The sequence below is a fragment of the Strix uralensis genome, chromosome 16 (assembly GCF_047716275.1).
Source record: "Strix uralensis isolate ZFMK-TIS-50842 chromosome 16, bStrUra1, whole genome shotgun sequence".
Taxonomy (NCBI): domain Eukaryota; kingdom Metazoa; phylum Chordata; class Aves; order Strigiformes; family Strigidae; genus Strix; species Strix uralensis.
The window spans coordinates 3110503-3125217 of NC_133987.1; the positions used below are offsets into that span (position 1 = coordinate 3110503).

Here is a 14715-nt window from a genome sequence, read left to right on the forward strand (position 1 = left end):
CTTTTTCTATTCATCTGTTCAAAAAGGCACAAATTTTATGTTCTTTCTCAAGGTAAATGGGCACGTTCACTTCAGTGTACAAGGACAACACTCACTGAAAGGTCTATTTTCCTCTAAGTGTTCAATAAAGCTGTCACATACCAGTGGCTGTGCTTTCACATTCTTGCACACATTGTAAAAAGGAAAACAACTTTGAAATGAAATTGTTCTGTCTCAAAATTATGCAAGAGGATATTCAGCACTTGTCTAGGGAAGACTAGCCAAGATATTAACTGGTAGAAAAAACAAAAATCCCGCTGTATTCTCAGTTCAAATAAAACAATTCCAATAGAAGGCATCTCCCATTTGTAAGAAAACATACCCAAATCACCTACTAAAGTGCTCACTGTACTATAGGTGTAACTGGTGATGCTTTACATATGCATTCAAGTATCTTCACCAAAGTGACCCTTAAGCAGCACAGGTAACAGATTTTGCACACGAGTTCCTAGAGAAACTAAACATCCCTCTCACTTTCTAAAGATTCATCCCAAGTGGTAAGGAAGGAAAGGCAGTCCAGATGGCAAGGCTCAAGCTCTTCAGCGCAGGAACCATCTCTTCCCTCAAGATTTACACTGTTAGCACACAACAAATAGCCTCGGCTGCACCTTCAGCACTATTCTTACAGGAGAATCTCAAATTTTAAAGGCAGAGGTGCGTCCAAACACTTGTTCCAAGATGAAGTAGTTAAAAACTGCAACTATAGACAATACAAAGTGTTTATTCACTATTTATCAAATCTGTGCAGCTCTAGGAATGCATTGGCTTTTTTGACACCCTCCTCCCCCCACAAAAAGTCATTCATTCTGCCCAAACAAAGGAAGAACAGTCTGGTCCCAACTCTCATCCCAGCGCAGCTGCTTGGATGCACGAAGGTTTTTTCTGAAGTTGTGAAGTTTGCCCTCCAGTGTAGGAAATCCCAAGAAAAGCATCTGTAAGGAAAAACAGAAAAATACCATCATGTTACATTTTAGGCTCGTTCTAACCTCCCCAATGTTAACCCTCAACTACACTGCTGCAGTAAGAGAGCACGCTTTCGTCTGGACCTATAAATAGTGAACAATGACAAATTTTACATGTTCTTGCTAGCTTCAGATTCATATTTAAATAGAAGTGAGGCAAATAATATTCACCAGCCAAAGCAGTATCTTCTGAGAAAGCAAAATACACGGATGACAGACACAGAAAAGTGGCTCACATGGTAGCACCTTTGCAGTTATAGCTAGTGGGAAAGAAAAATCAGTCAAGCCTTTACCTTTAGTTGTTCTGCAAGTTCCTTTGAGTCCCTAAATATCAGACCGTTTTCGTCATGTTTCACAAGTTCATGTAAACTGTGAACAAAAGTAACAGAAGAAAACGTGAGACAAAAAGCAGCGAGAAGGACATAACACATTTAAAAACTTGCACAGTGATATCCAAAAAGATCACACTAGGATGTCTGTAACATAATGATCCTGGATGTCTAGCTACGAGCTTCATACCTGACAAAACAGAATGAAGGTGGCAGTTTTTAAACATTTAAATTTAAAGATTGTTTCTCCCTTCTATGTCAGACTATTTAAATCTACCATTACGGTGCAAAAGGGCCCTCACTCCAGCTTTGTGCCACTCATCTGCACATACATTGAAAATCAGGGCAATAATCTATTTTAAAATTAGCCCACAAGGAAAATCTGTCCATGAGCCAGTTCATGAGCTCTTCACAGAGCATTTATCTTTCTTTATAAAAGCTACTGTCTCCCCAAAGGACCATAAATTCTAAGACTGACGATGCATACACTCACCCCTTCACAGAACAGACACGTCTATGCAGATTAAATGAAGTATATGGAAACAAAGGATCACAGGGTAGTTATTTTTTAAGGCAAGTGGTTGCATTAAAAGCTCCCAACTTTAATTTTTAGCTTACAGTAAATCCACCTTGATTTCTAACCTATCATATTGAATTAAAAAAAAGTTACTATGGCATAATACTACTGGAATCTCATTTGATACATGCGGCAGCTGAACTCTTGCTTTTTAAGAATAACGTTTTATATGATCCACTTAAACTGTTAACAGAATAAACAAGTTCTTACCATTCAAAATATATTGCACACACAGGCAAACAACAGCCAAACATATCCACCACCTTCATGGGTAAATCCAAACCACTAGATGATTTATGGAGACACACTCCCAGGTCTGCTGAGCCTGAAAAGCAAACGGAACAGACAAGAGGCTGAATTGTCTCAACGCAGCTCCTCAAGTCTTACTGTAAACCTTTCTATTTATGTACTACTTTGGGTGATGCAAGTTAAACATGAGCTACCTTGAACACCATCCAGACTGACTCAATTTTAAGCACTCGGGGCAGGGGCGGGAAGTGCAATATATTTTGTAACCAAAATTAGTCAGGCTTTAGAAACATACCAGGCGAGTGCGGATTAAATTAAAGGGGATTTTAAAATTTCATTGATCTTAAAACAGCCTTTCTGCTTCTTAATCTACTAAGAATGGGTAAGTGCCCAGGAAAACTCCATCACAATCCAGACAGGTTATGCTGCATGGCTCACTAGCGACCTCTTCCAGTTGAAGTGATTTCAAAATAGAGAAATTAAGGTATGATTTTACAGACATTATATTCATTAGTTAAAAAGTACCAAATAAACACAGCGTTTTACAGCCATATAAATTGGCAGGCTCTAACCCCGCAGAATGTAGATCAAGTTGAGTGTGTACTTTATTAAGCTTACTCACACTTTATGTTAATACAGTGAAGACACTGAGGGAACACTATTCCAGGGACATTTTAATTTAGAATTTCAGCTACTTTTGGTTGCTCAGCCAAAAACTTTGATTTCATTTACTGAAGTGACCCTGAAACTGCACAGGCACCCTGTGTTTCAGCATAGTTAGAAGAAACAAAGAGTACAAAGAACAGGCTAAAATAGCAACACAGGTACTATTCTTAGCGTAACAGTGAAAAACTGTAGTTAAAAGAAATTTAGCAGTTTCGCTGGCATGAACCAAAACCGCAAATATACTGTCACTAACCAGCAACTTCATTTGCTTATTATATTCTGCCAGCTTCTGGGCAAAATCTGTTGTCAGCTCTCTGCAACTGTGCTAAATTCTTCTTCACACATTCTCAAGCCTATTTCATAATCCACTGTTTACCAAGCAGAAGAGGGTAATCCTCAGCTTCAAGCCACGGTGTACAGATCTGGATATGTTTAAAGTGCAGTTTATTTATCAGTCCATTGTAGTAGTCTTTTAGAGGTCCTTTACCTGTTTAAAAAAGAAAAATAAATATATAATAGTTTTATCACAATGACTGAAAATACTGTGGCCTGTGCATCTTACTGTACAGCTGACAAACTCCTGTTGTACCAGATATCACACACAATCCCCAGAAAGATATGTAAAAGACTAAGTCCCCTTGAAAACTATGTGAACCTAGACCTCCCTCCTACTCAGGATTTAGAATAAGGTGCCATCAATACAGAATCACTTCAGTTGGAAAGGACCTTTAAGATCATCAAGTCCAATCATTAACCTAATACTGCCAAGCCTACCACTAAACCATGTCCCTGAGCACCACATCTACACATTTTCAAGATACCTCCAGGGTGGTGACTCAACCTGGGCAGCCTGTTCCTGTGCTCGACAACCCTTTCAGTGAAGAAATTTTTCCCAATATCCAGTCTAAACCTTCCCTGGTGCAACTTGAGGTTGTTTCTTCTCGTCCTATTGCTTGTTGCTTGAGAGAAGAGACCGACCCCCACCTCGCTACAACCTCCTCTCAGGTAGCTGTAGAGAGCCATAAGGTCTCCCCTCAGCCTCCTTTTCTCCAGACTAAACACCCCCAGTTCCCCCAGCAGCTCCTCACAAGACTTGTGCTCTAGAACCTTCACCAGCTTCGTTGCCCTTCTCTGGACACACCCCAGCACCTCAATGTCTTCTTGCAGTGAGGGGCCCAAAACTGAACCCAGTCATCGAGGGGCGGCCTCACCAGTGCCGAGCACAGGGGTCAGATCCCTTCCCTGTCCCTGCTGGCCACGCTAGTACTGATACAAGCCAGGATGCCATTGGCCTTCTTGGCCACACTGCTGGCTCATATTCAGCTGCTGTTGACCAACACCCCCAGATCCTTTTCCACCGGGCAGCTTTCCAGCCACTCGTCTCCAAGCCTGTAGCGTTGGTTGTTGTGACCCAGGTGCAGGACCCGGCACTGAGCCTTGTCGAACCTCATACAACTGGCCTGGGCCCATCAATATCCCCCAGTCCTGACCTGCATTTTGCCTACAGCCGTAAGATAACCAAATAACTAGTGACAAATTTCATCAGCACAACTGGCCCTTCAAAATCACACTAAGTTTTAGTTTGCTCTTAGTGAGAAAGCTACCCAAATAACACACATTCTGTCTACACAACTTTCTGGCAAAACTTCATCTCAATGCTGACCTCAAATTCTTTTGAATGTGGAGCAACGCACAGCTGTACTAGATAGAGAGGCTGAGAGCTTCTCCTCTTTAAAAATGTGCCATGATTACACGGCTGCAACAATCCAACCATAAATCACTACTTCTACAACCAGACAAAAAGCCAACAGCCCCTCCTCTCTCTTCACCATCAACAGAAGAGTCAGCAGAGAACAAAAGTGAAAATGAAATCTTCTATTATTAGCACTGAAAGAACTGTAACATAAACAAAATATTACCTGTTATCACACATACTAAAGGCGGAAGCTTGACTCCCTCATTGATATACTGCTCATAATCTGGAGAAGATAAAAAACTGTTTAGAGTTGACAAATATACAGATGCTTGGTTAAAGAATGGTCACAGCATATTGTTTAGCTTCCTACTTCAAGTAATTTATTTACACGCATATACCTAGTAAAATAGTAGTAAATTTAGCAACATTAAAATTGACAAACTTCTATAGAAATAAATTATGGTCTGTTTAAAATGCACTGTTCACAAAGCATTTGTTTGACTACACCATATCAGCTCTTCCAATCTATCAATTTAGAAACAGCAGATGCAAAGTCTCCAAAATAAGACAATGTGCATTCCCTTCCTTCCTACTGGCAGGTGCCTATGGAGAGCGTATGTAATAGCTTAGAAAATGAAACTGCAATTTACAGGCTACTTAGAAATATAATTCTCCTGACAACTACTCTAATTGAATACAGATATTACACTACTATATTTCAACTACTACTCTTAAACCACTGCTAATTAATCAAATAGACCTGCACTTTCACTTGAATATGGAAGAACTGTTCTTTAACAAAACTCATCATAACTGTCCAGAATACAACCATTCCCCTCCAAACAGGTGAGATTAATTCCCTCACACCTACCTTCTAAAGCTTTTAAAAGGACTGAAAAGTCTTCATCCTCTGAAAGAAAAGGCTTTATTAGTGATATTCATATTTCTATGATTTATAATGAATCGTCTTTAAATAACAATCAAGATTTTCCTCACCTTCACCTACATGATTTAAGTATGGACCATGCTCTTCCTATTAAAAATCTGCTGTAACTATTTTCATAATTAAAAGTCTATAACCACATACAGTGCTTATTTGCTCCCCTTATTGGCACCGTGACAGACAAACAAACCACAAATACTGCACATCCTCAAAGCTATCAAGTTAACATTTTCTAGTTGCTAAAGCTGGAGAATTAAGTGTAGAAACTGCCCTGTTAATTCAAAGGTACAGACAGTTGTGCCCATGGTTACTAGCAATGGATTTGTTTCCACTCTCTGTTCCCTTTTTCATACAGAGAAAAAAAGATACTTATGTAATACACATTATCAGAAATAAAGGAGTAAATACTTTAGTTTCTTAATCTATTTTACACTACCATGCAAGATAGTATGTCTAGAATGAAAGTTAAAAAAAGAAGTTGGAAATCTCTTTTAATCATTCTTGAAGCTGAGCCTCTAGACTGTAGCTCTATAATTAAAATACAGCTTAAAAAAATCATTCATTTTTAGCCACTGAGGTATATCATATACAACTTGTCTTCAAGTTCTTCCAGCCAAATGAAGGAAAAATATAGCTTTGCCACTGATGATGTAAACGTGCCTCTACAGGGTGTCAAGTGTGAGGAAGTATAAACAGTCCTAGTTTTATCTTTTGTTAAACAGTGGTTAAGTATTAAAAATAAAACTTACAGTTACTGATTTGTTATTGAGTTGATGTTTTTTGGTGATTTTGATAAGGAATGATTAGGACTAATCAATTAAATGGAATCTCACAGAAATACCATTTTTCATAAAAAATAGTGATGTAATGTTTTAAGTAGTCATAGAGATGTTGTATTTAGTTTAAAGTAACCATACAACCAGTTATGCTGCTAGATGAGGTACCATTGTCAGACTGTCTGGTGAGGATGATTTATTGCCCTGTAGACCAGGTGTTTTAAAAGTTGTATTGTGAAAGGGCCCTGAAGCATGTTAAAATTGCAATGTGAGCCAAAGTCCTTGAGTCAAGGGTGTTGGAGGGTCGTTCTTTTAGGTGAGTAGTCCGTGGTGGTGGCAAAAGCAGCCCCCGACTCATTTCAGGACTCAAGGGCGTGTGACCAGAAAGAGGTGGGAATATGAAAATGAGTTATGGGAGTTAATGTGTATGTATGAGAACTTGATTAATATGTATGACTGTATCCTATATAATCAGCATGCTACACGAGTTAGGTGTGTGCTGCTGGTGAGATGACTCCCCTGCGCACCCAGCTGTTAATAAAGGAGTGTCTGCTCATCTACATCACATTGGTGTCAATATTTTATCCCGTTTTGGTGACAGAACTACTTGTTTCCAAACCTGTCCAGCTTGTGCTGCTGATGAGAAGAGCTGGCCGTCCTCTGGTCTTTATCACGTGTCCATTTTTTTCATCCACTTCTGTAAAGGCAGACCTCTCTGCATTCAAACCGACAGACTCTGTACTACGGAAAAAGGATTTTCTGAGTATGGACTACACAAACACAGAAGGAAATATTGTGCTTAACTGGCATGAATTTCCAAACACTTTGTTTCAGATTTGCTGCTCTACTTCTCCAGAAACACAGTCATTACAGTACTGAGCTGCAGAGAGATACCTGATCATAAGAGATAATTTTTCATCTTTTCTATTGCTACCAAGAGCCTAGTGATACTACTGCTATAGGCACGACGCCATCTTCTAACACAGTGTTTTCCTTAATGAGTTGAGAAAATAGTCAGCCTCTCTTTCCAGCTCTGTCTCAAGCATATAGTTGAGCATGGAGGCCAACAGTACCTTTATTCAACTGAACTCAGAACCTGTACATTCTGTGGTGGGCACTTCCAAAAAGAACCTGATATACACTATGGCTTTCACTTGGTTTTCAAGCACTGATTTGATAGGGCACCTCCCTGTTAAATCTACTTTAGGAGACACCCTGCACATAGCCAGGGAGGAACATTTAACACTTAAAAGCTCTCCATAGCAAGTGAAAGGAAGGGATGCTGTTAACGGAGCATCCAATCGCTGTCATCTAGTTCAGTGGGAATTAGACAACTGCTGAGTTCCACCCCAGAGACATTCTATTACAGATTGCCTCAGTACTTATGCCAACTTCTTTAAAAATAAAACCCTTCATTGTTTCACACACCAAGCATTGTCTTAGCACAGTGCAATCATTTCACTCATTCTGGCCTCTCCCAGCAACAATTAAGCTAATTTGCACAGCATCAGCTGCTGGCTAAGAGCACACAGAAACCACCCTGCCTGCTGCTGTTCAGTAACTCCTGACCCCATGCAAAAGTATTTCTGGTAACTAAGTGCAATAACTTTAAGACATTCAGTTAAGGACTATAACTGCATGCTTCACTTACACATACCGTGGTTTAAAAGCCTCATAGTCTTTGGCAAGTTTCATGTACAAATGATGTTGAAGTTCTAATGGTGTTTCCTTAAAATAAGAAGCTGGCTTGTCATACAGTGTTACTGCCCTGTAATGAAATAAATTCACAAGTTAAATAAACAACAGATGTTACAAAATGTATATGGTAAAGTGACAGGCTACAACATAATGCAGAAAGTAATTAAGTAAATCAATAGAGCAAAATAATTAATTTTTTGACTCTTACAACTTTCTGTATTCCTGAAGTTTGCTGGAATACACCAAGGTGGACTATTAATCCTGTAACAAAGGAACTCTTCCTTGTGTGCATATTCAAGGGGTGTAATACAACTGCAAAAGCTGCAGACATCATTGTCCTGATTTTTAAACTTACTTCACAACTTTCCCTGAGCAACTCTGATCTTAAAGCCCTCTGACTGCAAAACAAAAACTTGCAGGGCACACTAACTGCTAAAAACCACCGTGATGTCTGCCTCATTCCAATTCCATACGCAGCTGGGTAGCAAACTTCCGTAACACCTGGACTGCCACCTTCTAGCCAATGGGGTGTTAATTATGACAGGTAATGAAGGTCCACAGTCCACTAGCTCATTACAAAACCGAGCTAACATGTTTCAGTGGTGATGGACAGGCCTGGGAAAGTTGCTTTTGTGAGATTGCTCTGAACCCAAAATAAGGGATATGTTCTTTCATTTTACTTCTCATATGCACACACTACTTTGTCAGAGGTATGTGACTTACTTTATGTTGCAATTCACCCACAGATCTTCTTTCATTGCATTAGTGACACACAAGTTGTAGTCAGACAAACGTCCAAAAAGCTTTTCATACCTGACAAAAATGAAATCTTAGTTAAAAACCACAGGCAGGCAATTGCATGAGTCAAACACTAACTGCCAAACAGCGCCCATGCCTGAAAAAAACCCCAATTCTTCCCAGCAAATGAAATTTAATTATCAATTATTGACTCCTTATACTGCAGCAGTGTCAGTTTATGAGAAGGGATACAGCATGATTCCCTTACACTCTAAGGTCGAAGAACATCAGACTTGAAAGCCTTTAAAGCCTTTATCTACACGTAAGCAGTCAGATTCAGCAAGAAACAGACATTTAACGATGAGTTGGAGTGTAAAGCAGAATTAGAGAATAAAAAAACCCAGTACGTATAAAGAAATTCTAGTAACAAGATCGAAGTTTGCATATGCACAAAAAAGCAACCTGCTTTCATCAATTGCCTTCCTACACCTTTAACAAAGGCGTTTTACAGAATGCACTTTCTGAAATAAAAAGCAGTTTAACAAAGCAAAATCCAGAAATCCTCATGGAAACAGCCCCTTGCTAATTACACTCTCCCCACTGGCTTCCATTCTTCTGAATTCTGCAAAGGTACATAATTTATAAAGAGGAAAAGAAATTACTGTACAAACCATTTTGCAATTTGTACTAGTGGGTGATTTCTTCCATGATTCAGACTCATTACAGTATATCCATAGTTGTGCCAATCAATTATCAGTTTGCTTCTCCAAAAAAGACAGGCTACCCAGGCAACAGCTATGCTAGGTAAGCCTGGAGGATTCTGATGAAGAAATAAAATAAATAAAAATAGCAGAAGACTGTGATCAAGTGGCAAACACTAAGCAACTACCAGAGAAAGAAAATCAGATGATTGAAATTACATCGCTTTGAAGGATCTTAATGAACAGAGACATTTTTATGTTCACCAATTACAGAACTGCCAGTTTATCCTATGAAGATAGGTGGGCACTTCAACTTTACTGTTCGATCAGGATCAAAGTTCCCCTCCAATAAACACCCAAACATTCATGTTAAAATTTATTCTTTACTGCTATCCATGCCCATGAAATTCAAAAGCTCAACTAACAGGAGGCACAAACGTGAGTTGTTAACAGAAAAATCAAAGTTTAGAGCCAAATAAATAGTTTGATATAGGTTTACACCGTTCATGAGGCCAGTTTTAGTTCTCAATTAGAACAATGTCTGAGACTGCTAAAAACGCCATGTAAGGTAGTACTACTTATTTTTATTAATATTAGTCCCAACACAAAACCTACCTGAAGAAGAATATAGGACGGCTGATTTATCTTCAGCATTGTATACAGTAATTGTATTGTCTGCACAATGACTTTTATGACATACTGGAAAAGCTTCGGGCCAACTGTAAAACGACAGAAAACCTGGTAAGAATGTTACAGCTCTCCAGAAATGTGCACTTCATACAGAACCAGCCACCTCTGCAGAGAAAGGTTTAAAATAACGGTACGCCAGAAAAATGGAAACCTGTTTTTAAACAAATACCTCACAATCCCTACAAATTCCCATTCTGCGTTTTGTATAGAAAAGAAGTGGGGTAGGTATGGATAAACATACGCACAAGGTAAAAATAAAAAAGAAACAATTATTTTTTTAAATGTCCCTGCTTCAGCCTGTATCAGAACTACATTAATGTGCTCCAATACCACAGAGGCAAGTGCCTAAAGCAGGCAGGGAGGCACCAAGGATGTGCAGCCTCTGCGCCACGGCTCAGCCCCATCGCCCCGCGGCAGCGAGGCCCGAACCCCCTTCGGGTTGTTTATTTTCCCCCGTAAACCTCGTTTCCCCTTTGTCCTCCGCTCCCCGCGAACACCAGCACCCGCCACAGCTTCGCTCCGGCTACTCCGCGACCCCGGGCCGAGGCCTTCCCGCGCTCACCTCGCAGGCCGCGTAGCTCCGCCACGGGCACCAGCCGGATCCGCCCGCTCCGCAGCACGTCGCCGTGCGGCCTGCTCTCTGCCAGAGGGGAGAGGCCCGTCAGAGGAGCGGCCCCGCACACCGCCCCGGCCCGACCCCCGCCCCAGCGGAGCTCAAACCGGGCCGCGCCAGCGCCGTCCCCTGGGGAGGGTCGAGGGGGGGGGGGGTTGGAAGGAGCCGCCCGCCCTCACTCACGCAGGTAGCCCAGCAGCTCGACGCCGCGTCCGTGCCGGGCCAGCGACAGCGCGTGGTACTGCATCCGTGGGCTGCGGCCCAGGTCGCCCAGCACCGCCACGCACACTCGCCCCGCGCCACCCGCTGCCACCGCCCGCCGCCGCCACAGCAGCGCCGCCAGCACCGCCGCGGCCAGCGCCAGCGCCGCGCCGCCCGCCGCCATCTTGTGCCACCGGCGGCGGGAAGGGCGCGAGGGCGCCCCCTGGAGGCGCCGCGCTCTGAGGGGACCCGGCCTCGGGCCGGCTCGGCGCGGGGCGAGCAGAGCGGCCAGAGGCTCCAGGGTAAAAAGAAAAAAAAAAAAGAAAAATGCAAAGGTAGGGTATGTGCCGGGAAAAAATAGTGGTCACTAGAGGAAGCTTCAAAACTCTGTATTTTAAAATGACAAAAAAAAAAAAAGAGGGGGGGATGGACTGCGAGTTTATAGTAGTATGGCAAATTAATCTTCTTTCTGCAGGGTACTTGAAAGGAGCCCTGGAAGAGCAGCCCTCAGAACGTGAATTACTTGATCAGCGTGCCTGAGGTGAAAGCTTCGTGAGGAGCTGTCTTTGAAAAAGCGATGCATTCTCTAGTGCAGAATGACCCCAAATATTTCAAAGATAAAAATAACTAGTACCTGTGATAGTGAAGAAAAACAGTTCTTGTTCAAGCTCAAGGTATTTGTACTGGAGTGTTTTGCTTTTATGCAATGAAACAACAAAAATGCTGAAGTTAATGAAGAGCGAGGGCAACATCTGGCATCCCTCCTGAGTGTGCTTAGGCAACAAGGGCTCTTCAGGGCTAAGAACCTGCTGATGATTTTTTGGGTGGCCTGGAGAAATGCACTGAGGGCAGGTCTGCACAGCAGGGATATTCAGCTCCAAAGGCCACAGAGAAGCCAGATCAGCTTCAGGCTTGATGATCATGTGCCTAGTGCTTGTTTTCAAGTCACTGGAACGAAACCTGTGGTCCCTTCCATAGCTTCCCTGTTTGGTCCCTCTAAGCTGTCTGGTGGATGGCACTGAAGTTGCAGTGATATGCTTGGCCAATATCTGTTGAGAGACAAAAATGATTCTTTCTGGCATATAGGTTATTTGCAAATGAGATCCTATCATTCTATAGCACTACCATTAACTTTCTTTAAAGGGACCCTTTTTCTTCTGTCATTTTGGGCAGAAAAGAGCCTTATTCTGTGGTATGTCAGCAAGCTAAAAAACTGGCTAACTAGATTTTTCTTCAGAATAGCTACACACATATGCATGTGAGAGTACCTTTGGGTATAGACACCAAAGAAATCAGGCAGGACCTGAGAACTCCCTCTACAGCGCCATTAATTACAGACTTTCTTCTCTGATTTGCTTTCAGAATTTGAGGAAGAAGCAGCTGTGAAAAAGGGCCACAGGAAGGGGAAATGAACTAGCCTCTGGCATAAAACAGGTTTCTCTGAACACCATTCCTAAGATAGGTTTAGCAGAGCAAAGAGCCTGTGGTTCCTTGATTCCACTTGCAAATAGCCTGAACTGCAGTGATACACCTAAGATAGCTAGGAACATATTTGTAATTTTATTGGTCATTTTTTCCCCAACTTCTCAACTTAATTTTAGGGCCACTCCTTTCCCTCCTGACTGACAACAATATTTTATCTGTGTACTTCATCCCAAAAATCTGTAGAATGGCCATTCCAGTTGCAAAGGATAACATGCACATCATTCATGTGACGCATTACCAGTAACCAAGGGTATGAGGCTTGTGCTCCATTAGTTCTTAGGCACCAGGCAACATATGTGTTTATTGGGACAACTCTATGTGTCGAAAGCCAAACAAGCTGGTTGAAAATGTTATTTCATACATTGTTGAAACAGATTGATGATGAGGGTTCCTGCTGGCTGTGTAGGTATATCAGATACTGATGTTCTTTTCCATTCCCTCCAGGCTTTTTCAGAAGGACACACTATATTTGTGGGGAGCCTATGGTCCATGAAGATGCATCCTGATAAAAAAATAATGTTATTAGACTGACTTATTGCAGAATATTTGAATCCAATGTAAGATTTTCAATTGCAATTCACAGCTCTCAGATCCTCTCTTCCCTACTTCAGATTGGAGGAAAAGAAAAAATCTAATAAAATGCTGTGCAATATTGTAAGAGTGGGTCAGAAGATCAGCATCGTCTCCACACTGTCATCAGGGATATGGACAGTGAGGTGCCCGACAACGACCTGTTTGGAACACAGTTGCTGATCCCAAGAGTGGAATGTGGTGCAAAGGCTCCTGAATACAGAACTGTGTGGTACAAAGAGTGCTGTGCTGTTCTTTGGAATACAGAACTGTGTGGTACAAAGAGTGCTGTGCTGTTCTGCTGGGTACTGACCCGTGTGGTGCAGGGAGTGCTGTGCTATTGTTCGGTGCCTGAGCTGTGTGGTATAGAGTGCTGTGCTGTTCTTTGGTACCTGAGCCTAGCCGGAGCTGTTAGAGATAACCACATAGCTACTGTCAAAAAAGATGGATCACAACTGTTGCCATAACATCAATGAAGAAATCATGAACTTTAGATGAACTTTGCTTCATTATAATACCAAAGCACACCTCCTGGTTGAAGGCTACCTGCCTCCAAGACTGACCACACCTCAGACACTCCTCCCTCATGCATGTGTGGTAGCCTGGCTCGAGAAAGGCGGAGATATGATAATTGAATTCCAAGAAGGGTGGAGATCCCTGAGGCAGAGGAGGAGCAAGGTGTGTTACTAAGCATAAAAGATGACTTCTGGGCAAGAAAAATTTGAAGCTTCCCCACCAAGAATCATGATGTCCGATGACAGAGCACTGGCTGGACCCGGGACCATTAGGACGTCTTAAGGTCAGCGGTGGTAGCTATAACCTCTCTTTCTCTTCTGTCTAAACTTTTCCCCTTTCTTTCACCCATCTCTACCACATGCTGCTTCATGGGCAACACAATAACGTTTCACAGTTTGATTGATACAATCCCCTTTGGTGTTGGTTGCCTTAATTTTGCACTTTTGAGATCATAGTAAACGAACCATCATGAGTTCACCGAGTGAACCGTGACCTTAAACGGGCATCACGGACAGGATCCTGAGAGGCAGGGGGGTGCAGGTTGTGTGTGGTCTGTAACAGGGGAAGAACGTTTCGTTCCAGCCGCACCTGGCCCTACACCCGAAAGGGTGAGAGTGTCCAGAAAGCAAGGGGGGCGATTCGAGATTCCCGCACACCACACACGCCTCGGTGTATTGCACCCCAAACTCGAATTGAGGGCTCTGTCTATCAGGATCAAGTACAAGGATCTCTTAGTGCAAAAGGGGGAACTGTCCTCAAATAGATGAGGTTGACTACCCAGGGAAGTTGAAGGGACAAGCAGAGGAAGTCTTCACTTGTGTGTAACTAAGTTTTGACTCCCCGTTGTAGATTTTGGTCCCTTCAGTCACTCGGGGAAGAGGAGGGCGACGCAGCAGTTGCTGCGTGTGCGTGTAACTAAGTTCATCCTCCCCGAAGTGAGTTTGGTCCCTTTGTAATAAGAATGACTGAAAAGGATGATTATCAAGACTCTCCGTTAGTGAAAAATCTTGACTCGTTCTATGCACTCTTGGCAAAGTATGGAGCTCGACCCTCCCCACCGGGGGAAGATTGGGCTCGAGATAATTGGACAAATTTGCAGAGTGTAACAGACCGAGTGATTTCTTTACAGAATGAGTCTATCTGTGCAGTTCTAGGAGCCAGCCTGGTTGCAGCAGTTGAAGACCACTTTAAGCGGCGTAGTCATGAAAAACAAATCATAGAATCTCTTGAAAATTTGGTGCAACTTTTGCAGAAAACAATCTCCAA

The 14715-nt window shown here is 42.2% G+C and overlaps 1 protein-coding gene across 2 annotated transcripts; it reads right to left on the bottom strand.

Moving 5' to 3' along the window:
- Nucleotides 1-744: 744 nt before the first annotated feature.
- ALG1 (ALG1 chitobiosyldiphosphodolichol beta-mannosyltransferase) lies at nt 745-11173 on the bottom strand. Of its 2 annotated transcripts, XM_074886060.1 has the most exons (13): nt 10861-11168; nt 10627-10704; nt 9990-10093; nt 9345-9493; nt 8659-8748; nt 7895-8005; nt 6857-6978; nt 5390-5428; nt 4742-4801; nt 3199-3309; nt 2118-2232; nt 1295-1370; nt 745-971 (listed from the first exon to the last, which is right to left on the bottom strand). In XM_074886060.1, the coding sequence occupies exons 1-13, from the start codon at nt 11060-11062 to the stop codon at nt 837-839; spliced, it is 1392 nt and encodes a 463-aa protein (XP_074742161.1). In that variant the 5' UTR covers nt 11063-11168; the 3' UTR covers nt 745-836. The 2 variants fall into 2 exon arrangements, with proteins under 2 accessions (XP_074742161.1, XP_074742162.1); XM_074886061.1 differs by lacking the exon at nt 5390-5428 and having other exon boundaries at nt 10861-11173.
- Between the last annotated feature and the right edge of the window lie 3542 nt (nt 11174-14715).

Coding starts and splice junctions, on each gene's coding strand:
- ALG1 (XM_074886060.1), bottom strand. CDS start 11,062: ATGGCGGCGGGCGGCGCGGCGCTGGCGCTGGCCGCGGCGGTGCTGGCG. Junction 9,494..9,989: donor CGTCCTATATTCTTCTTCAG/GTAGGTTTTGTG, acceptor TTTCTTCATCAG/AATCCTCCAGGCTTACCTAG. Junction 4,802..5,389: donor CCTTTTAAAAGCTTTAGAAG/GTAGGTGTGAGG, acceptor TATCTTCTCCAG/ATTATGAGCAGTATATCAAT.